The sequence below is a fragment of the Dermacentor silvarum genome, chromosome 11 (genome assembly GCF_013339745.2).
Source record: "Dermacentor silvarum isolate Dsil-2018 chromosome 11, BIME_Dsil_1.4, whole genome shotgun sequence".
Classification (NCBI taxonomy): Eukaryota; Metazoa; Arthropoda; class Arachnida; order Ixodida; family Ixodidae; genus Dermacentor; species Dermacentor silvarum.
The window spans coordinates 80,208,479-80,231,181 of record NC_051164.1 but is presented as its reverse complement, the minus strand read 5'-3'; the positions used below and the strand labels follow the sequence as shown (position 1 = coordinate 80,231,181).

Below are 22,703 nucleotides of genomic sequence, written 5' to 3'. Positions count from 1 at the left end.
GCAAACAGAAAAGTGTGGTGCGTATAGATAACGCGACCGTGTCTGCAGAGTACTATATCGCGCTGATAACAGCTGATAATTCAAACGGAATTAGTCGTCGTCCGCGCGCCCTTCTCGGAGGAACTGGCGCCGCCGCCAACAGGGACGGGCGTCGCACGCGCCGCCGCCTGCAGAGCACGCATTACGTAACAATATTGACGCCAGCGCACCCGGCGCAACACGTGATAGCGTCGCATTTAGCGTCTTCCACCGCGCCGCCGGCCGCGCTTGGCGCGCGCTCGATCTCGTTTGAAAGACGACTGGTGCAGCGACGGCGATCGGCGACTGCATGCCGCCCTTGCAAGCGCGTTGCAACGAAGACGGTAAATGTGTACGTTGCAATAAACGAGCGAAGTTGTTCGAGCACATATACCTTGCCCGGTAGAGCTATTTATTTATTTATTTATTTATTTATTTATTTATTTATTTATTTATTTATTTATTTATTTATTTATTTATTACCCACAAGGCCCGAGGGCATCACAGAGGGGAGTTTAGGTAAAGTGGGAAGCATGACAATGAAATACGAGAAGTAAACAGTGTAATATGTTACTAATTCCTAATTTTACAATGTTAGGTAATGTCTTGCTTGTACGGTTTGCGAGTACGCGGTACTTGCAAAATGTTAAGTTTGCAGGTACCGTTTACGAGTAATTAAGAAGATGAGGGGCTTCCCCCCTCCCTCCCTCTTCCTCCCTCCCGGTTTCTTGGGAATACATATATTTGTACACGCAGAATAAATGCATTTTCTTGGCAGTAAACGTTCGTGCTGTGTCGTCTTTCTTGTTCTGGTTTTATTTTGCGCGTTTTTGTTCTTTAGCCGTGAATCAGTACCAACTAGCTCTATATATAGCTCTATATATAGCTCTAATAAGATGTTAAAATTACAATTTACGTTAGCTATGTCTTCTTCAATAGTGCGCAAGCATGGTAAATAAATGAAATAACATGTCGATAATTACTAATTATACGATACCTTGCGAAAGAGTTTGCTATCCACAATGGCGGCAATGTCACCGTGGGAAGGCGGTTCCATTGCTGCGATGATCTTGTGGGGGAGGGGAAAGACTGACTGAAAGTGTTGCCTGTTTGAATTCCGGCTTTATGGATATATGATCGATGCCGCGCGACATGAGGCTGAGAAATTGAAGTCACTGCGAAGAGAAAGAAGGATGGTAATACAATTACCAAGAAGGATGGTGAAACAGGGTCAAACGTGCTATTGTTCTACGAGACGGAAGGGATAGTTTATCCTTCGTTGATGTGATGCTATAGCGGCACGGTAATAATTTGAAAATATGAATCGGACTGAATTATTTTGAACAAGCTCGAACGACAAAGTAGTTTTCATGGTATTAGTCACGCACAAGCTGCGGCGCATTCCAACTTTCACCGCACTAATCACTTGTAAACTAGTACATGTTACAGCGCTTTGAAAAAATTGTAACGTCAGTAACCAAGCATGCTATTAGCTTTATGATTATCTACTCAATGTGAACTGTCCAGATTGGATTCGCAGTTACGTGACCACTTATGTATTTGTGCGAGATAACAGGTTCCAGAGGAATTTAGAACTAGCACTTAGAACTAGAATTTAGAACAGGTTCCAGAGGGAGCTAGGACTAGCTTCTAGTTCTATAGCTTGGGATTCTTGCAGCTTTCGCTGTTCATTTTCACAAGGGCCAGTGTCCAGGTGGAGTTCGGTTTGTGGCCATGACACTCTGCTCCTGATCATTCTGCACTAGAACCAAAATTATCACAAGAACGTCTTGGTAGACTAATGATGCATGTTTGGTAGCGTAATTGTCTGGAAAAAAAAAACACGCATGTCAACTGTCAATGTGTCCTTGCGTACTTTTTTCTTCTCAGACAATAAGCCCATTTCGCAATTCGCAAACGTACTTCTCTGCACTGCAAATGTGCTCAAGTATAATGGTCATTGTTCAAATGAAGACCGAGTGCTAGCTGCACATGCTGGGGCTTGTCTCTTTCACATGATTACTGCACCAGAGCCGCGTCTACATTTTTCTGTCAGTACACAAGTTAACTGTGCTTGTACACACTGTTTGCATAAATAAGTATGCTGCCTTTAGTTGGGCAAGCTGCCTCGCAGGAAAGCTAGCTTTACAATTATAATACCAAAGATATTCAACGATACGACAGAGCTTAATTTGACTGTTACTATCTCTCTCTCTCTCTCTCGCTCTATCTATCTATCTATCTATCTATCTATCTATCTATCTATCTATCTATCTATCTATCTGTAGTGTGCACCGTAAAGACATTAGTCACGTAACATAGGGAACCCGCTGCGATTACAAAAATATTCTTCTTGCAGTGTTCTGAATGTGATCAATAAAAACAGGCTTTACGCCGTTGTCAGCTACTAAAGTACATGTGAAATGCATAAAGGCTCTTATTAGAGAACCACTAAACTGATTTCAGGCATGGAGTGGCGCCTGACACCGGCAAAAAAGAAATATATCGCCGGGAGCTAGTGGGGCTATATACTAGTCAAGGTGCAACCAAATTAGGAAGGCCCACTAAGCTTCAACAGTGTCACTCCCTCACCAGAACAGGAATTGGCCTCCCTGGTGCAGTATTCGGCCGCTACCTCCCTACTCACTCCTGCAATTTACCCATGGCCCTCAGTCCCCAGCGGCTGCGGAGCACCTGACCAAGGCGGCGGTCAGACCTGCGACGCGGCAGAGGGTGCTAAGAATCTCTGGGTCCGGACAGGCCGCCACTGGAAGCTGAACGTGGCAACGTTGAACACGCGCACCCTATCGAGTCAGGCTAGCTTAGCAGGGCTATTTGAAGAATTATCAGGTATTGCCTGGGATATTATTGGCCTTAGTGAGGTCAGAAGAACTGGTGAGGCTTATACAGTGCTGACGTCCTCTGCTACACAGGTCTTCCAGGCCACGTCCTCTGCTACACAGGTCTTCCAGATGGGAGAGGATTCGGAGTGGGATTTCTAGTACATAAGGACATAGCGGGCAACATTGATGAATTCTACAGCATTAAGGAGATATAGTAGCAGTCGTCTTAATAAAGCTGAATAGGAGGTATAGAATGAAGGTTGTACAGGCATACGCCCAACCTTCAGTCACGATGATGAAATAGAACAGTTTTACGAAGATGTTGAATTAGGAATGAGAAAGGTGCAAACTAGTACACTGTAGTCATGGGCGACTTCAATGCAAATGTTGGGAAAAAGCAGGCTGGCAAGCAAGCAATGGCAACTACGGCATCGATTCTAGGAACGCTAGAGATGTTGGTAGAATTCGCGGAAAGGAATAGGTTCCGAATAGGAATACCTTCTTCAGGAAGCGCAGCAACAGGAAGTGAACCTGAAAAGCCCTAATGGAAAAACAAGGAATGAAATAGATTTCGTACTCTCTGCCGATCCCAGCATAGTGCAGGATGTAGAAGTGTTAGATAGGGTAAAGTGCAGTGGCCATAGGCTAGTGAGGTCTAGGATTTCTCTCAATTTGAAGAGAGAAAGAATAAAGTTAGCCATGAAGAAACAGGCCAACCTAGACGCAGTAAGGGTAAAAACAGACCAATTCAGGCTGGTGCCCGCAAACAAATATGCAGCTTTAGAACATGAAGATAAAGACAACATAGAGGTAATGAATAAAACCGTAACTGGGTTGATCTCAAAAGCAGCGATTCAAGCGGTAGGTAAGGCACCAAGGCAACCAGTAGGTAAGCTCTCCCAAGTAACAAAGGACCTAGTAAAGAAACGGCAAAACAATGAAAGCGTAAAACTCGAAAGATCAGATAGAATTTGCTGACTGTCGAAAACTGATCAACAAGAAGAAAGTAAGGGATATCCGAATTATAACGTGGAAAAGGTTGAGGAGCAGTAAATATGGAACGCAATGTGTAAAGTGACGCGAGCGACAACGTCCGTGATAGCCGCACATGAATGCCATATTCCGACTTCGTCACGGTGCTGTGCTGCCACTAAGTTAGACTGTGGTGCAAGCAACTCTTTTATGAATCTGTGTACGGATATCCTTGTCCAAGAAATACGGTAGGACGTAAGTACGTACTGTGATAAAGCTTCTTACTGAGCGATGTGAATTGAATTGTTATCGCGCAGTTCTGTTTTGATCACGTCGTTGCTTCGGATATTGCATTAACATCATGCTCCATCCAACATACTGATTTAGGAGCATATTGCTGGCTCCGAGCGTGAGGATTCGTTTGCCAGATCAGCGATATGGCTCCGTTTCACAGCCGAGAGACATTGCTTGGACGCGGAGCAAGTAGTGCGGTCGAAAAAATGTATGACTACGCAATTTTCGGTGTTACGTATGCTGCTACGGGTCATGCTCACATGTAATAAATTGTTGTCCCGCCACAATTCTTTCGCACGAAGCTAATTTTGTCATGAAGCACGCGCACGTACATTTTTCTTGCGTACTGTAACTAACGCACTACTTTTTGGCCGCGGACGCCGGCAGTGTGCGAAGTCGCTTCAGCGCTCATGGAATGGTATTCTAATTTTGAAAAATTATGCCATGAACGTTGTTTTTTCAATATTCTAAGTTAACAGTTTCGTGTGGATTTAGGTTTCATGTTCCTTTCAGAGAGGCCGATCTCATATGTGCGAGCCTGTGAGTCGTAATTCTGAAAACACTACAGCTGCTCGCTTGGCCGTTTCGAGGCCCACATTATCGTGGCTATATATACTGGCAGACATGAAGTGTAAACTCGAAAGATCAGATAGAATTCGCTGAACTGTCGAAACTCATCAACAAGAAGAAAGTAAGGGATATCCAAAATTATAACGTGGAAAAGATTGAAGAAGCAGTAAAATATGGACGCAGCATGAAATCAATGAGAAGAAAACAAGCGTAGGACAAAGCAAAATGTATGCACTGAAAGACAAGCAGGGTAATATCATCGGCAATTTCGATGACATAGTAAAAGCAGTGGAAGAATTCTATACTAACCTGTACAATTCCCAGAACAGCCAAGCTACTTTTATTCGAAGTAGTGATGAACAGGATACAGAGGCTCATTCTGTAACTAGCGATGAAGTTAGAAGGGCCTTGCAAGACATGACCAGGGAAAAGCTGCTGGAGATGACGGAATAACAGTCGATTTAATCAAAGATGGAGGAGATATCATGCTTGAAAAGCTTGCGGTTCTTTATACGCCATGCCTCACAACTTCAAGTGTACCAGAGAGCTGGAAGAATGCCAACATTACACTAATCCATAAGAAGTAAATGGAGAATTGAAAAATTGTAGGCCCGGGGCATTAGCTTGCTTTCTGTACTGTATAAAATATTCAACAAGATAATTTCCAATGGAATCAGGGCAACACTTCAATCAACCAAGAGAACAGGCTGGCTTCAGGAAGGGATATTCTACGATGGACCATATCTATGTCATAAATCAGGTAATTGAGAAATCTGCGGAGTACAATTAACATCTCTAGATGGCTTTCATAGATTATGGAAAAACATTTGATTCAGTAGAGATACTAGCAGTCACAGAGGCATTGCGTAATCAAGGAGTACAGGAGGCATACGTGAATATCTTGACAAATATCTACAAGGATTGCACAGCAACATTGGTTCTACACAAGAAAAGTAGAAAGTTGCCTATCAAGAAAGGGGCAGGCAAGGAGACACAATCTCTCTAATGCTATTCACTGCATGCTTAGAAGTATTACGCAAGCTCTTAGACTGGGAAGGCTTAGGAGTGAGGATCAACGGCGAATATCTCAGCAACCTTCGGTTTGCAGATGACATTGTCCTATTCAGCAACAATGGAGACGAATTACAACAAATGATTGACGACCTTAATCGAGAAAGTGTAAGAATTGGGTTGAAGATGAATATGCAGAAGACAAAGATAATGTTCAATAGCCTGGCAAGGGAACAAGAATTCAGGATCGCCAGTCAGCCTCTAGAGTATGTAAAGGAGTACGTTTATCTAGGTCAATTACTCAGAGGTGACCCTGATCATGAGAAAGAAATTTATAGAAGAATATAATTGGGCTGGGGGAGTGCATATTGCAGGCATTACCAAATCCTGACTGGGATATTACCAATGTCGTCGAAAAGAAAAGTGTACAATCATTGCATTCTCCCGGTGCTAACATATAGGGCAGAAACTTGGAGGTTAACAAAGGAGCTCGAGAACAAGTTAAGGACCGTACAAAGAGCGATGGAACGAAAAATGTTAGGCCTAACGTTAAGATACAGAAAGAGAGCGGTGTGGATCAGAGAAAAAAACGGAGGTAGCCGATATTCTAGTTGACATTAAGCGGCAAAAGTGGAGCTGGGCAGGCCATGTAATGCGTAGGATGGATAACCGGTGGACCATTAGGGTTACAGAATGGATACCAAGAGAAGGGAAGCGCAGTCGAGGACGGCAGAAAACCAGGTGGATGATGAAGTTAGGAAATTCGCAGGCGCAAGTTGGAATGAGCTAGCGCAAGACAGGGGTAATTGGAGATCGCAGGAAGAGGCCTTCGTCCTGCAGTGGACATAATTATAGGCGGATGATGATGATAGTAATTAGGAATTAGTGCATCGATGTTCCTGTTTACCCGCATAAATTTACATATATTAATATTGAGTTCCCTTAGCCATGTGTTGCACCAAAGAATCGCATTGTCCAAGTTATGTTGAAGATCACTAGCGTCGTCGTTAAAATAGTTATTTAAAGCTATATTGCACTAGTCACCGGCGAACAAGTGAATGTGAGACGTCAACGAAGAAGGTAGGTCGTTAATATACAGTGTGTCCCAACTATCATCGATTTAAATTGTGCAAATGCCACGTAGCTGGACAGAACCAAGGTAGTGTTGATTGTCGTCGCTTGGAGATACTAGGATTATTTTTTGCATTCCGCCTAATTAATTAATTAGTCTTCATTGATTATTCTACTTACCATAATATAATTAGGGGAAAAGTGTCAATGAGAAAATTGTAGAGCAGCATGAAAAACTCTCGGTACAGCTTTCTGTTGCTCAATACGTGCTGCATGTAAGTGTTTTTCCGAGCGTGAAAGAAGCCTGCGAATAGACGCAAAATTGCCTCGCGAGTGGCCGCTCGAGGCACTTTGCGTGTATTCGCGGGCTTCTTTCACGCTCGGAAAAACACTTTTAGGTAGCACGTATTGAGCAACAAAAAGCTATATCGGGAATTTTTCATGCTGCTCTACAATTTTCTCATTGACACTTCTTACCTAATTATAATATTTGAGGAGTTAATTAATTCATTAATTAAGTCTAATATAAAGCAAAATATGAGGTCCCGTGGTTGGGGCCCCTAGTCCAAGGCTCCACTCGGAAAAAAAAAACGATTAACACCCCAAAAATTTGTCGCAGTTTGACCCGAAAGGCGAAGCATCAATTGCGATAGCAAATTAGTAGAGAGCTATACGGAGTAAGGATAGTAGTTTTATCAGCTGTGTAAACTTGGACATGCCGCTGCACCAGCAACGCGCAAAACGGTTGTCGACGCAGTCGGCGTTTTGCCCGCGTTCGCACCGAACGCGCGCGGCGTTGGTGACTTGTCGGTGCCTCTGGGGGCGGCTCGGAGGCTTTCGACGAGATCAGAATGGGACACTCGTCGAGCACCGTCGGAAATCTTACCCACCTTCTCGCCTCGCAACGTTTTTATATAAATACGCATTTGGTGCCGCAGGTAAACGTCGCCTCCCCTCCCTCCTAAAGTCCCTAGGTATTTTTGGAGCCGAAAATCTGGGGAGTTGACTCCCTCACTCCCGTCCCCCCACGGCCTTTCGCGCTACGGAAGAAGTCGCGTTTGCTCTCTATATATGGTGATTGTAAAGGAGGAAAGAGACGCTTAATTCAGCAGCCCTTCAGGGAGCACGGCGCAGAACGCGCGTTTGCTCTCCGACGTGCGTTCGCTCCTCGTGAAAGCGCGCGCCCCTTGCGCCCTTTCACTCGCACATACAGCGTCCGGAGCGCGGCGACGATTTCATCGCCGTTGACGTCATGCGGAACCTCACGGCGACGGCACGCCAACGGCAGAAATCCGCTTTGGAGTGTCCATATAATTGCTATCGCAATAAAATCACTGAAATGTGTTCTGGCTGATGTGGGTACTAAGTGAAAAACACTAAAGGATGATAGTATAAGTCATAGTCATGAGCATGACTCAGCAAAAATGACAATGACTCAGCGCAAGGAGATTAACACTCAGAAACCACTGAAATGGGTTGGGACATAAATGATAGGTCGTGACGTGAATATTCATGACACGCGTGTCATGAAGGTCATGAAGCAGCCGCCTACGTCTTGGTGCTCTCATGGTCGTTTCGTTAACTTGGTAAGCTCCCCGCACACTGCTTTGCATAGCTTCGATTCCCACAGGGCGTGGGATCTGCCGGCTTTTTATCTTCAGGCGCATAATCATCTTCCAGCACTCAACTAGATGCAGAGAAATAAATATACGAGTATATGCTCTGTCAGTACGAATTCCATATTTCTGTCTCCTTGCAGTGATTTCGGGATCAGCTCATTGCTCGACTCTTTACTCGCCTTATATATTCGCTAGCATATTCGGAAATGACGTGGGCAGTTATATGACCCATTGCTACCCTACTAAAGCTCCCTATGATCTCCGAGACGAGCGATTTAGAATACCGTTATTCGGAAACATTTACGGCCCGGAAACCAAACGTTGTTTATACCTAATACCTAGCATTCCCCACGACAGTAGTTATATCCACGAACTTATTGAACAATGTAGTTCTGTACTCAGATAAAAGGAAAAATTTTAAATGTATACTTAGTCTCTGGTACTGTGCCCTATATAAGCTTTTGATTTAAATACTTTTTGTTGTTATGTTATCTTTGTACTTTGCTATATGCTCTAGAGGTTATACATTGCTACAAATAGTTGTTACATTCTGTATAGCGCTTGCGTCATCTTGTACTTTTTAATATGTTGCCTGTTATATATATATATATATATATATATATATATATATATATATATTCGTTTTTATGCATCTTTTTGGTCTTGTTAAAGGTTATTGCTGTGGCATTATTGTGTGATTCTGTGACACAATTTAAGATACCTGTTCGCGATGTTACTTCTGCTTTTGAACTATTTTTGTTATGTTCTAATGTAAAAAGCCTTTGTTTTTTTTAATTATTATTATTCTCACTGCTTCTGAGCAAATGTATAGGTGGAGGGACCTAAGTCAGGCAGAGTTCATCTGCCTTTCGTCCTTTCAACCCAGGCAATGTATGTCTGAATAAACTGAAACAATGACATAACTCGTACATGATCATGTAATGGAAGTTATGCAGATGTCGATATTGAATGATAAGACGCACATTGCTATCGCGCAATTACCGTCAATTGTGGGAAGCATTATCACTTTCGAGTTTATCTTTTACTTCTTAATTATCTAAGTTATCATTACTTTTTCTCTCTCTCATTCTCTCGTCCATTTTCATCTTCCAGCATAATTATCGAGAGTATCGTTCCAGATGCATGGCTATGCCGGACTCTGTGATCCAGTCGTCTCTTAGCTGATATTTACGATTGCGCTCTATAGCACAGCTGTAGCGAACTCGCTGCAGTTGAGGCTGGAACCTTTAACGGCCGTGTGTAGAATTGTATATAGCCTGCGCACCTAAAATAATTCGTCAGCCAGCAGCGGACGCGCGGCGGGACATTCCCCCGACGTCTTCAGTGAAGTAATTTTTGTCTGGTCCTCGTGGGATCCGGCGTGTCTTCGGTTTGCTTTCGCGCGCGTTTGACTGCGTCGAAGGAAGGTCCCGATTGATCGCGATGTTTTGACGCTTACCCCCCGTGCGAATTGAATTATGCCCGCCCGTTTGGGGACGCTGACGCCCCTGCCTGTAAGAAACATCGGCCGTCCCATTGTCATTTAAACGTCGTCTCGGTCGGTGCTCGAAGCAACGGTCGGGAATTCGAGCGTTCGAGGCTTCTCTCTATTTTTTTTTTTTTCGTACTATCATTGTTTCGGTGGCACGTACCACACAGGCTGGCGCCATCCGCCGCTGCTTCCCATTCACAGCGAGACTTTTGCCGGTCTGTGTCTTTGACATGCGCAAAAAAAGGAGTACATAAAGAACTGGGGGCAACGAAAAAATAAAGAGGAGCGAGCGAGCGAAGCCTTCCCAAACCCGCGCATGCCTAGCTTAATCTCGTTCGGTGGCCGGGCCATTGTTTCATTTCCCGGAGGCTCTTTTTGTGTGCGCTGCCGGCCGTGCCCGACGGGCCTCTCTTGAAAGCGCGCGCGGGCCGATAAAGAATGCAAATAACAAACAAACGGGAGCGACAAACCCGCATAGAAAGAAGGCACTGCCGTTCGCCGCCGCCGTCCGTAGTACCCGACGCGCCGCGCTCCGTGAGCGGGGGGGTCTTCGGATAACGGGAACGAGCCGCGTATTGTGTCGGCGCGTTGCCACGTGACTGCGGCGGTCCGCCGCGATTGGCCAGGCCGCCCGGGGTATATAAGCGGGTCCGCCGGCGGTCCGCGAGTGCGTTGCCAATGTAAGGGGTGTAAGGTTCCGAGGGGTTGCGTTTTTTTCGTGGGGCTACAGCTTCGAGCTGTGCTCGCCGGGGCTCGCTTTAACGGCCTCAGGAGGGCTTGGTTTTTAAGCTGCCTTCTTCTTCTCATTCTTCTTCGTTTCTCACAATCTGTCCCTTTTTGCCCCGCACTCCAAAATTTTCCACAAATTTGGCCTCCGGATCTGGCTTTTTTCGGGAAGGGAAGGGTCTGGGTGCTTTGATGAGCGAAACGTCACAATTCGGGTTTAACAGCCGTAACGTCAACAACGACGAGGCAGCAGCAGCCTCCGCGGTTAGGCTTAGTAGCGCCAAGCCGAGTCGCCGTCCGCTCTTCGCTCGCACGTTGACGACGCCGTCGCTGCCGTTGTTGCCGCACCATGAAACAGGAGGTCTTCCTCGAGTGTGCCATGGCGGTCGACGCTTCGGGCGACGCCGCGGGTCAGGCCCTGGGCGACGACAGCGGCCGGACCGTCGCCGCGGGCCGTCGCCGCAACGCCAGCAGCAGCGGCGGCGGAGACGCTGCAGCGCCGACCGACGTGTTGATCCTTGACGACACCCCCGTCGGCACGCCGTGCTCCGACTTCCTGGCGATCGGTGAGTGCACGCATGCCACGCCGTCGCGGTTCCTTTTTAGATTGCCAATCCGCAGTGCCGAGAAAGTTCGCGCGCGCGCGCGATGAAACGACGCGCGTCGCACCTGCCTGCCCGCCCCCCGAAAATTGGGCCAGTCGACGAAGACGACGACGTAGTGCATCGATTGGTTTTGCTGGAGCGGCCTGCTGTCTCGTGTGCCGCCGCTTCTTGCAGGATCTGGAGTGAGTGCGTGCGTGCGTGTGTGTGTGCGATTTGGTCAGCTGTACAACAGACTGACAAGGCCGAAACACAAGCGATCTGCGTGTGCGTGCGTGTGTGCGTGTGTGTATGTATGCCACGACGACAGTGTAACGAAGTCAGCGGACCCCGCGTGCAGCCCTGCCTACGCCGCCGCGCCGGTTTGTTTTGGTTTGTTGGGAGAGGAGGAGGGACGCTCCCGTCTGGCGGCCCGCGGAGGTGGGGCTCCTAGCAACAAAGACGATCGTTAAAAAGCGGCGCGCTCTGGGTGCCTCTGGTAACAGTACGGCATCTTTGTGCCGGTGGCCGTGTGGTTAGAAAGGAGTCAGCTGTGATTTCGGAGGTTGTATACAACATGCTTCCCCCCTTCCGCCCCGTTCGCACGGCGCTGTTTCTGTCGGCGGAGTTTGGTTTCCTTTGTTCGGCCTGTGGGGCGTTTTCTCGGCAACCGTGCCGGCAGTGTCAAGTGTGAATTGCGGTTCGTGCTGTCCGACGATCAGAATTCTTGGGTTCCTGCCTTGTGTGAAACTTGTGCGGCGCCGGTGTCGAGAAATAAACCGCTCGTGGTTGACGTTGATCTGTTTACGTCAGGTTAAGCGGCCGTGCACTTTAGGTGGTGCTGCGCCGCACGTCTGTTTCACATCTGCTTCAGCTGGCTCTGTTTTGCGAGTGGGAGGTTAGTTTCTCGTAATCGCTAATGTGTCAGCTGCTGTCTTAATGTGTTTGGCGTCTTGGAAATGATTGTTGGCACCTTAACTCTTAAAAAGGCGAAACGCACCTAGTCTTTGTTCTTTGCTTACTGCGAAGCTGAGCTGAGCATCGTGTCTTTGGCAAGAGTGAGGGGGTATACGCAGCCACCCCTCATACACACCCTACGACACTACGTATGTCCATAGAAGTGGGTAAATATAAATTATCCTAAAGGAAGAATGCACTGTAGGACATAACACTACCTCGGTAAATGCTGAATAATTTTAGTTATGGTGCATACCAACGGCGGTGTTACGAATTCGATATACCGAATTTTGTATTGTCCCTATAGTGTGATCTCCAGCTTTTTATTACGAATTCGTTATACGGCATACACCCGTCGGTTCTTTCACTAATAAAGGTGAGAAGTGTCATTTTTCTTGTAAACAGGGGCCTACCAGTAATCGGAACGTGGTTCAGCAACTTTTTTGTGTAGGAGTTTTTTTTTCTTCTTTATTTATTATTTGTGTGTGTGTGTGTGTGTGTGTGGGGGGGGGGGGGGGGCGTGTGTGTGCGCGCGCACAAAAAATAAAAGAAAAGAAAAAACGGACTCACGTGTTGCAACTCATATTGAGCGTGATAGTACATCCTGTGCCGGCTTCGCGCTATTGGCTAGTCGCTAATAGCACTTCCGGGCGACGAGAGACGAATTCTAGATTTCCAGAACCGAGCGAGCGAGCAAGCAACAGAAACGAGCGACCTGTTCGCGCGATGGATCGTTTCGTCGCTCGACGCAGTCGCGCACAGAATCGCTCGCACCGGTCGAGGGCTTGTAACTTAAATGTTCTGTCTACTTTTCGAGGGGAAAAACAAAAAAAAGTGTCGACATGAGGGCCGAACGCAGATACCACGCAAACGTGAAAGTGTGTGGCATTAAACATATGAACTCACCAGATAGCAATATTTAGATTAGACACATGAAAGGGCCAATATGTCGCTATTAATGCCGGCGTAGGATTACTGAAATTCACACACCGGCTTCCCGTGATGTCAGTTTTGTAACAGCGTCTGGCACAGTACAACCTAGAAACAGTTTATTCAGTATGTAAAAATTTCATTGTATTTGAGAGCACTTACAATACTCAATCTGACAACTTTCGAGACCTTTACCCAACACAAGAGGATCGCAATTCGGGAATGTGCATTGTAATCTGCGACGCCAAGCTGACGTCATAGGCACCGCGTGTTTTGGGCAATTATAAGTAAAAAAAGACGTTCTCCTCCTTTTTTTTTTTTTTTAATAAGCTTTCTTCAGCCAAAGTAATGTAAGTAGATTTTTCAAAGGATACGCGTTGTCGGTGTCAACTGATCAATTGTTCCTCGGTAGTGTTGCTTTAATTAGGCTGCTGTGGGCGCTTGCGTGGCCAGTGAGATTGGTCGCCTAGGAATCAGCGGTTCTCCTAGGAATCACCGCTACTCCTCACAAAAGCTTAGACGTATCCGACCCGCATGCGTCGCAGTTGTCTTGTGTCGTACTCACCTCTTAATTGTTTCGCTCGCTTTGATCCGTGCACTCTCTCGTAGTGGTGTACATTGCTCTCTCGGGCGACGGGCTTGCCTTCGCAGTGAGAGTCGGCACGGGCGAGCGTGGACACTGCTGCCACGCCGCGCCGTGCGGCAGCCTTCGACAGCCCTGCGGCTTCGAAGTGCCAAGGGCGGCAGGATTCCCGAACCTCGCCAGGTGCCGAAGCGGCCTGAGCATTCTCTTCTTCTACTTCTTCTTGTCTCTTTTATTTTTCTCTTCCTTTTCGAGGACCTTCGCTTCGTTCCGAGTCAACTGCCGAGAGGCCGTGTCATTCCTTATCGCGGGGGTTCGTTTCCTAAAGCGAAAAATTTGAAAAAAGAAAAGAAAATGTCATCCACACGGTCGCTGCAAAAAGCTATTCAAAAATGAACCCATAGGGGTTTCTCAGAAATAATGCTTTGTAGTTGAAGGAAGATTTGTCCTGGGTCCGACGGTCGAACGCACCAACCGCTGCACTTCACGGGGTGGTCGCTCTACAAATCTTAGTTAATCAGGCGGCTAGCAGATCGCAGAGCGAGGCCGAATTAATAGACGACTCGAAGCACACGGGCATTGAATGTGGCAGATCAGTTCTGCGAAACCCCGCAGCAACGTGGGAGGAGGTTCACGAAAGGGAACTAACGAAAGAAATACATGCTTTCATTTTGAAATTGTGTGCAGGAAGAAGGAATCGAACAACCGTAGCTTAACCTGCTGCGAACGATATCTGTGCTGATGTTTGGTGTGATAGCGTGTGGTAGGTGGTACTGTGTCAACGTCCTGCTGTCAAGTTCAGCCTTGCGGTCAACCGGAGCCGGCGAATGAGGCGGCCCCCGACTCGAGATCCGCGACGTCACGTGACCTTTGCAAGAACGTGCGAGACAAAAAAAAAAAAAAAAAGGAAATATCAATAAAGTTGACACGAGAATGTTCGCTACAGGAACGGACTCTGACGGTTTGACGGTTTGGATACAATGCCGCCTGCTGTGTGCAGTCTATTCGCTAGGTTAGGGCGACGCACAACACACACGCTCACGGAGAATTGAGCGTGGCTTGTAGCAGTCTCAGTTTGGCATGCCGCAGTTAGCGACGACGACGTTATGGATGGAAGACTAGTCGTCGTAGCGCGACTCTTAGTTTAAGGCAATCCTGTTCTACCCACAGGTAAAAAGCGAGCGTCTCTCTCCGTCTCTCTCCGCACTCCTGGCTTACGTAATGCTGCACGCAAATTAACCCGTACACTTTCGAAGAGGCTGTTCGCTACGGCAGAGCTCGTTCTTAACACGCTATCAAAGACTCTGTTGTCTTGTGACACGATCTACGTCGGCCCCGCCTGTCCACTTGTTCTGTTTCGCATTGCAGCCAGCGTCCCAAATGACGACCTATGGCCATGAAAGCGACACTAGCATTAGAGTGTCGTCTTAGGGTGCCTCGATGGCCAGCGGCGCTGGCATCGAGGCGCCCTAGGTCGTCTACAGTACTGGCTCTCTCTACTGGATGGCTTCGTCGAGTGTCCGGCCGCTGGGACGAGGGACGAAACGCTATTATGGAAGGGCGATCAGCGTTCTTCCAGCTTCGGCAGTTACTTACTAATTGGGAGCAAGCGAACTTCTCGCCGCGAAGCGTGCTGTTGCGTACGGAAGCATCGTATGCGACCGCGAACAGCGATAGACTCGGTCCCAGTTGCCCGAGTTAGATGCAGCGATTCTGTGGAGCTCCAGACCAGCAATCTGTAAGATTTCCGTCGACGCTTTTCCGACAGTTCCCCAAGCTTCATAGAGAAACAGCTGCCGCTCTCCTTGTGTTGTGGTTCATGCGTTCGCCATTGCGTTGTCTGCAGGATGCAACGGCAGCGAGGAGGAAGCATTTAATTAAAAAAAACAATATAGCTGTCTACAGCGAGCTCTTTAACAATATAGCTGTCTACAGCGAGCTCTTTGTCTCCCGACCCATGTCCTCGAGGCCGGAGGACGCCTGGACGTGACGTTCTTATTCTCGGTCGCCCGACCGTTGCGGTAATTCTTTTTTTTTTTTTTTTTTTTTAATGTTGCAGCCCCCGTGACCCCCCCCCCCTCCCCCCCTCCCATCCGGCGGCGGGCCGTCCACCAGCGTTGCTGCCATGTTACCCCCTCCCCCTCTCACTCACCGCCCTCTCCCCAGCCGCCGCCGCCCCGCCACACAAACCTGTCGCGACACACTTTTTCCCGTGGGCGGTTCCCCGGCCCCTCTCTCTCTGTTCCTGTCTTGATTTTTCTTGGATTTAGTGGTGCTCTCGTCTTGCCGAACCCTTGTGTTCTTTGCTGCTTTTCGCGAAGTTTATATGCCTCTCGCACCCCTGTACCACACCTCTTGCTGCTCCCGGGAAGCTCTTGGGTCGAGCGCGCACCCCGCGTTTCCTGCACCGTCATCGTTGGGGTGCGGTATTTTTTTTTTTTTTTTTTTTCTCTTAGCCCAGTCTCCTTTACCTTCTTTCTCGGTGTTCTTCACCGCCGAGGGCTTGCCTCCTCCTCCCCCTCCACCCTTGGCTTTCTCGTTGGAACACTGACTATAGCATAGTTCATTCCTTGCAACACGGTGAGGTATCGAGGGCAGCAGAGGCCGGCAAACGCACAACACACACACACACACACACATACGAACCGAGTTACCGGGTGTGTGTGTCCTCTCCTCGGTTGTCCTAGTTAAAGACGCCTTTATTACCTTTCGAAGAGACAAACATACAGAAGTAACCCCCTTCCAAAGCCGCAGAGGGCTCGACTGGCAGCGCCTGGCAGACAGCGGAGTTCTCTGTAAGCGAGAGCACCAACGAAGTATCAAGAGATGCGTCGTAACATTCACGTCGATTCGAGAAATGTCTTCGCGCCACCTGTGTAACCCAGTTTGCCAAACACTGCGTTGCGACTACTGCAGCATTGGGCGCGTGCCTCTTTTCATCTCCGAGATCTGCTGTGCCCCTCTTGGCCTCCGCGTACAACAGCAGCAGCGGCAATGATGTCGATTGCGTAAGCGCTGTGCGCGCTACTTTGCGCTTTCTCTTTCACCCGCGGGCCTCGCTGATGCAGGTTGCGCAGCGCGGCTTCGCCGTTTGCGTGTGCTTCGTTCGTGAGCGCGGGCGATCGCTCGCCGTGTGTGTTGGTCCGTTTCGCTTCTTTTTCGTTGTTGCGGGGGTTTCGTTCGCAGAGCTTCCCTTGTGTGGCGCGCCGCCTTTTGTGTGGCTGCGTTCCGTTTCCTAGTGCCTCCCCCCCTCTCCTTCCCGGCTTCTCTTCGCTGTCCTCGTCGTTGGCGCTGGCGTCGGTTTCGTGCGCTCGTTGCGTCGGCCGGCATCGTTGGGCTCGCTCGCTCACGACGCGACGCCGCAGGAGCGAAGAGGTCTTTGACCGCGTGACGGTCGGAAGAGAGAGGGAAGGTTGAGGGGAGGCGAGTGGCTCGAAATTCGTCTCGGCGCTGGCGGCTCATAGATGGCGCGCGCCATCTGGGTTCGCTCCCGAGGGAGCGAACTCTATGCAGTAACTCTAGGGTTCTCTAAGGACCCTCAGGGGGCTTTAGTGTTCTCCTCTGGCCTCCTTTGAAGCCCTTGGGTTCAGGTAGAGTGTACGAGAATACATTGTCTAGTACACTATAGGTTCAGGAATAGCATGGGGGGGGGGGGGGGGGGAAGTAAACATGTCCGTAGTAGAGATTAGTGAGAGATGATTGGAGGTTTGGTGGCTGAAAAGTAGGGCGACCACAAACAAACGGAGGCGTACGAAGACAAAAGTTCCTCCCAGTAGTGGTTCAGGAAGTTTGATGCTCGGAATTTTGTTTGTGTGTGTGTGTGTGTTATTTTTTCCCTAAAATATGGGTAGGGCATTAGTCAAAGTAAGAACAAGAGCTTGGTGGCGCAACCCAACACCCCGTTTCAGAATGGACGCTCATAGCATCCAGCCATCCGGTAAGCGGCACCGGCGATGCAGCAGAAGCTAACAGCGGCGTAGGCGGCAACGTACCATAGTGTGACGCAGCTAAAACTCTAGTCGAAGGTAAACCTGAGAATGCAGTGTCAGATGCACCGCTGTCTAGCTCGAAATTAGTATAAGAGCGCCAGCCAATTGCGTTTCTGTGACGTCGCGGCGAAGGTGAACTTCTTTTGCTCTCGGTGTCTCAAACTACAGATACCGGTGTTTTTTACCCCCTTAAAACCACAAGGGGAAAATGCGCTTACCGCTGCTCTTGGACGCTGGGCAAGTGAGGAATGACTCGAAAACGAGACTGGTGGCGCCGCTGCTTTGAAGTTCCCGCACTAGAGCGCCGTGACGTCATTGGTTTTTGACAGCGTCTGCTAGGGTATAGTGAATTGTTTATAGGTAAAGACGGTCTACATTGCAGCCGGATACTTAAGTTGGAGAGTTTCGAAGACATTTACAGCACCGCAATGGCACAAATACGAGAAGGTGCTTTGAAATCATGGCGTCACACTGACGTACTGAATGAAGCTGAGGTTTCAGCGCGAAATTCAAAAAACGGAAGTTTATTTAGCCTTCAATTTCTCTTCTGGAACAACAAACCTGTGATTGTGAAATTAACGAAAAGGAAAGCGTTATCAATTCAATGTGACGTGGGGTTTCTGTGTACAGTGCGTTTAAAATGGAGGCACCGCACGTATAGTCGCAAGTGTTCACCAATATACGCTGCGTCCCCCCGGTGTACGTCTGAGACGCTGAACCTTTCGTCGATCAATCATTCTGCTGCTTAACTTTACGCCCGTCATCGTTCACTTCACCGTCGCTCGCGGCTCAGCTTGTTTCGAAGCATCTTCTCAACTTCGTTCTTGTATATTTTTAATGCAAGAGGGAGAACCGCGCGGATTGGCCGGCTATTCCGGACCGCCGCGCAGGCATGGGCCTTCCTATTTTTCCACACACGTTTGTGACCTTGCAGGGGAGAAACTGCGGAGTGCGCTTACAGCGCTGCTAAATTCGTCGCCTCTCGCGCTCACTCGCTTCCATGGCCCTCAGACACGACGTCCCGTTCTTGGGCGCTCCCATACGTCAGTTGCAGCGCCCGCCGCGAGTTCAACTACTAGATGTCTCCATCTCACAAGTCGTTTGCAGTATACTGTGGGAGCTGGAGGACTGCTTAGCCAATAGTAAGGCCGAACGCGCCCTTGAGATGTGTTCATCCGCGCCGCGTCGTCTGGTCACTGCCGCACTAATTCGGGGTTATACCACGCGCACGCACAAAGGTTTTACCGTGCCACGTATCGCTGTAACGTATCGTGTATCAAGCAAAAAAAAAAAGAACCTTTCAAATCCCGCCCAATAATCGGAGTTATACCCCCGGAACTATATCCCGCTGCGCAAGGGTACTTGCCTGTGTACGCCTCGCGCCTTAGGCAGCGCTGCAACCGACTTGTGAGCTGGAGCGCCGAAGGGTTGTGCGAATATTCCGAGCTTTCTCGACTAACGAATCGAGTATTGTCCAATTTGATGCGGTCATCGAATTGAATAGTCGCTCTTCGTAAACACCTGATATTAATCGAATAGTTTTCGAACATGTTAAATCGCCAAGCGTGATTTTTTTTTCTGATTTCTTTCTGCGTGATCAAACGTGGAATCGGCGCCAAAGCACGATAAATTGAATCCCGGCGGCCATGGTATATGCATAAAACACGAGCAGTTGTATGTAATAGTGGAGCGCGCCGTAAACATTTCCGGCTAACCCGCTCAATCGCACCTACCGATGAGTACACGCATAGACATTGTGCACCAACAAACTGCTTATTTGTTCATACATAATGCTTTATTTGTGCTCCAGTAAACAACGTATCATGATGGGGGTTTGACGTAATAGTTGAACGGAAACCCGCTAGGCGGACAGAAGTAATTAAAGGGAAAATGAGACATCCACCCAATCGTAGCAATCGATTGGGTAGATCTCATTTTCCCTTTAATGGTGTGGGTTGTAATGACAGAAGCTTGCTAACGTTGTGAATGTACTAGAATGTGAGCATCGTTTTATATTAATGTTGAAATCGGCTGTACTCATTCGGGAACTCGTTCCAAATGTATTCGATATTCGATTCGCTTTTGGCACTTTTCGATTCGGTCTCAAAAATTGCTATTTGCGCACCTCTGTTAGCTATCGCCAAGCTCTGTTCTGCATTAGGACTTTCTCGGAAGGTTTGATCACGCCACCATAGCGTTGAGAGCTCTCGAATTCGATTTTGACCAGGTTTAGCGTGCGAATTTTGCATCGTTGGCCAAACCGCCGTGTCCCATATAGTTCAGACGCGTTCGCCTTTGCTTTCTAAAGATGTTGTGCCTAATCTGATGCTAAGATTGTAAGGTTAAACTGACGCTTTTGGTGGCAGCAGTTGCAGACTGCGTCGCACTGTTTACATTCCTCGGTGACTAGCCGATTCTTGGAAGTCAGACGTAAAAGATGTTTATTTCGAAGAACAGGAAGCGTAGGCGGAAAATGTTTTGACATTTCGCACTGTCTATTTGCGTTCGCTTCGTACGCGCGTCACTTACTTACGTGTAAACTGTAGCTTGTTTATCTTCAATCAGTGCGCATGGATTCGGTATAAGACGTGTGCCATGAGAAAAAAAAAAAAAAACCTATTTTTAACACACCTTACGGGTTTCTGAGTGTGATTAAGCGACTATTTTGTTTTGTTAACTGCGTCATCATGTGACGTTTGACTACCGATGAGCCCGCTATACCAAAACAGTAGCGCAGAAAAAAAAAAAAAAAACACCACCAAACGAACGAATACGTACAGAAAAATATAAATACAGTCAAACCCGGATATATCGAAACCACATATAACGAGTTATTGTGTAAACGAACAGCAGCAAAACCCCCTTGAAAATGTTTGCATACAATTTTTATTTTATATATAGAAATATCTACCTATATATCGAACTCTTTTGTGATCCCCTCCAAATTCTATATATCCGCGGGTTCGATCGACTGTATTCGAAAGCTTCCACAATCGCTTAGAGTAAAGAGAGAGAGAGAGAAGAAAGAGAAAGAAAGGGAAAGAAGAAAGGGCTTAGAGTAAAAGAAACGCACTAGACATACTAAGAACGTTACATAAAGTTGCAAATCTATACAAATCGTGCGTAATGCAGAGTCAGCGCATATCCCGCGACAAGCGCGAGTCTATACTCATGCTGAAATAGTTCTGTTCACAGCGAAGCGTATAAATAGACTCTAACGCCTAAACGTTGACACTAAATTGAGATGGAAAAGAGCAGAGCGTCACACTAATGCGCACACGAAAAATGTTAATGACACGAAAAAGTCGTCATGACGTGAATGCGTAATACAATTACGTCACGCATTAGCACTATTCACAATGAATTAATGAGGTACACTGTCCGCGAGAAAATAGCGCAACGTTTTTACAGCTTCTCTCTATGTTAAAAGGGTCAGAACCCCAGGGTCCGAGGCGTTTCCTTAGCGATATGTGGCCCCTGTATGATATCAAAGACGTCAAGACGATCCCGAAGTGTCTCCCGATGTCGGTCAGATAGCTGGCATTCGATGAAGATGTATTTTACGGAAGCACCCTGGATGCCGCAATGTGCGCAGTTAATTTATTGCTACCCGAGTGTGATTTCGCAATGGCTCGAGGTGGCATTTGGGCCACGAATCCACCAAGCCCATCGATGAATATACATCCGATAGTAGGAAATGAAGGAAAAGGTTTACTTTACATCATGTACACTGGCCCCTGGTGCGGAAGCCCACTCCATCAGGAGCATATTCAACGTCTGAGACTTATCAGGTCACGTCAGCACCACCTGCACTGCACCACGGTCTCCGCTTTTAATCCCTTCGTCTTCCCTAGGAGACTCGACTCGGGAATCAGCTGACTTTGGTGCGGCCAATCAGAGGGGTTGTATTGTTCGTGATTCATAACGGCGACGTTTATTGTTCTGCTAGAGTTCACTTCTTTCTTTCCTTTCTATGATAGCTTGTTGAAGTAATTGATGTTCAGAGACGAAAAAACACACACGCGCTGCAAGGCTATAGCTTTCCGCACTGCTCTATAGTTTATTGTCGAGCGAATCTATCGGTGCGCGGGGCACGGAGCCATGCCGCGTATATACATAGCTTTATACGAGTTATGCTTGGCGCCTTGCCAAGGCACGTCGTCGCAGTTGTCGGATATTTATGCGCCGTTCGCTCTTGTCGGTCCGACGCCCGGAGCGGAAACAGCAGCAGCAGCAAGCAGGCTCCTTCGGCGTGACCTATTCCGGTTCATCATCGGGGTACCATGGTTCCTGCTCTTCGCACTGTATTTGCGCAGCAGCCCTCTCTGCCGAAGTAGCGGCCCTGTTATTCCGCCTTTTTTTTTCTTTTTTTTTTCAGTCGTATATTAGCGTCAGAGCACGTAGTTAAACGTCGTTTATTTCGCTTTCGTCTCTGCAAAGCTGGACCCTAGCTACCTGTGTAACTGTTGCGACACAGGTGCATTGCCAGCCACAGCATACCATCTGCAATGGACATAGGTCCTGGCCTATCCTCACTGCGAAGAATCTGCCTTGCTAGGCTAAGAACGGGAGCTGTTCTTGTCGTGGAAAAGCTAAGTCGTTACACTAAACGACTGGATCATTCCGAGAGGGACCCCTGAACACCGCAAAGCTATATATACGACAAAGCTATATACTGCTTTACCCATTAAGGAGCGGAACAATTAGTCTAGGTACCTAGCTGGAAACAACACAGGGGTTGCCAACATTCTATATCTCCGTCTGTGCAGCGTCGTCACGACGAGAGCGTGGACGTGTTTTACGAACGCAGCTGATTTCTGCTGGCAGTGTCGGAAGATGACGTGAAAACATTTGGCTCGGGTACGAGGCAAGCTAATTGCGTTCGTAGGCTTTTAGATTTCCTTTGTCGCAAGTTAACCCGTGTCATACTTTGTGTATACGAACGTGTTCCATGCCTGACCACAGCTCGTAACTGATCTTTTTTTTATATATTTTTTTTAGTCTCTTTGAGTTAGTGGTAGAATAGTTTAAAAGGTTTACGCCGACG

General features: G+C 47.8%; 1 protein-coding gene across 1 annotated transcript in view; it reads left to right on the top strand.

The window, feature by feature from the left end:
- Positions 1 to 22,703, top strand: part of LOC119433771 (MAP kinase-interacting serine/threonine-protein kinase 1-like) — a 117,884-nt gene that overhangs the window by 9,276 nt on the left and 85,905 nt on the right. Inside the window, 1 exon segment of the mRNA XM_037701019.2 lies at positions 10,975 to 11,182. Within this exon segment, the coding sequence (XP_037556947.1) occupies positions 10,975 to 11,182 (208 nt within the window).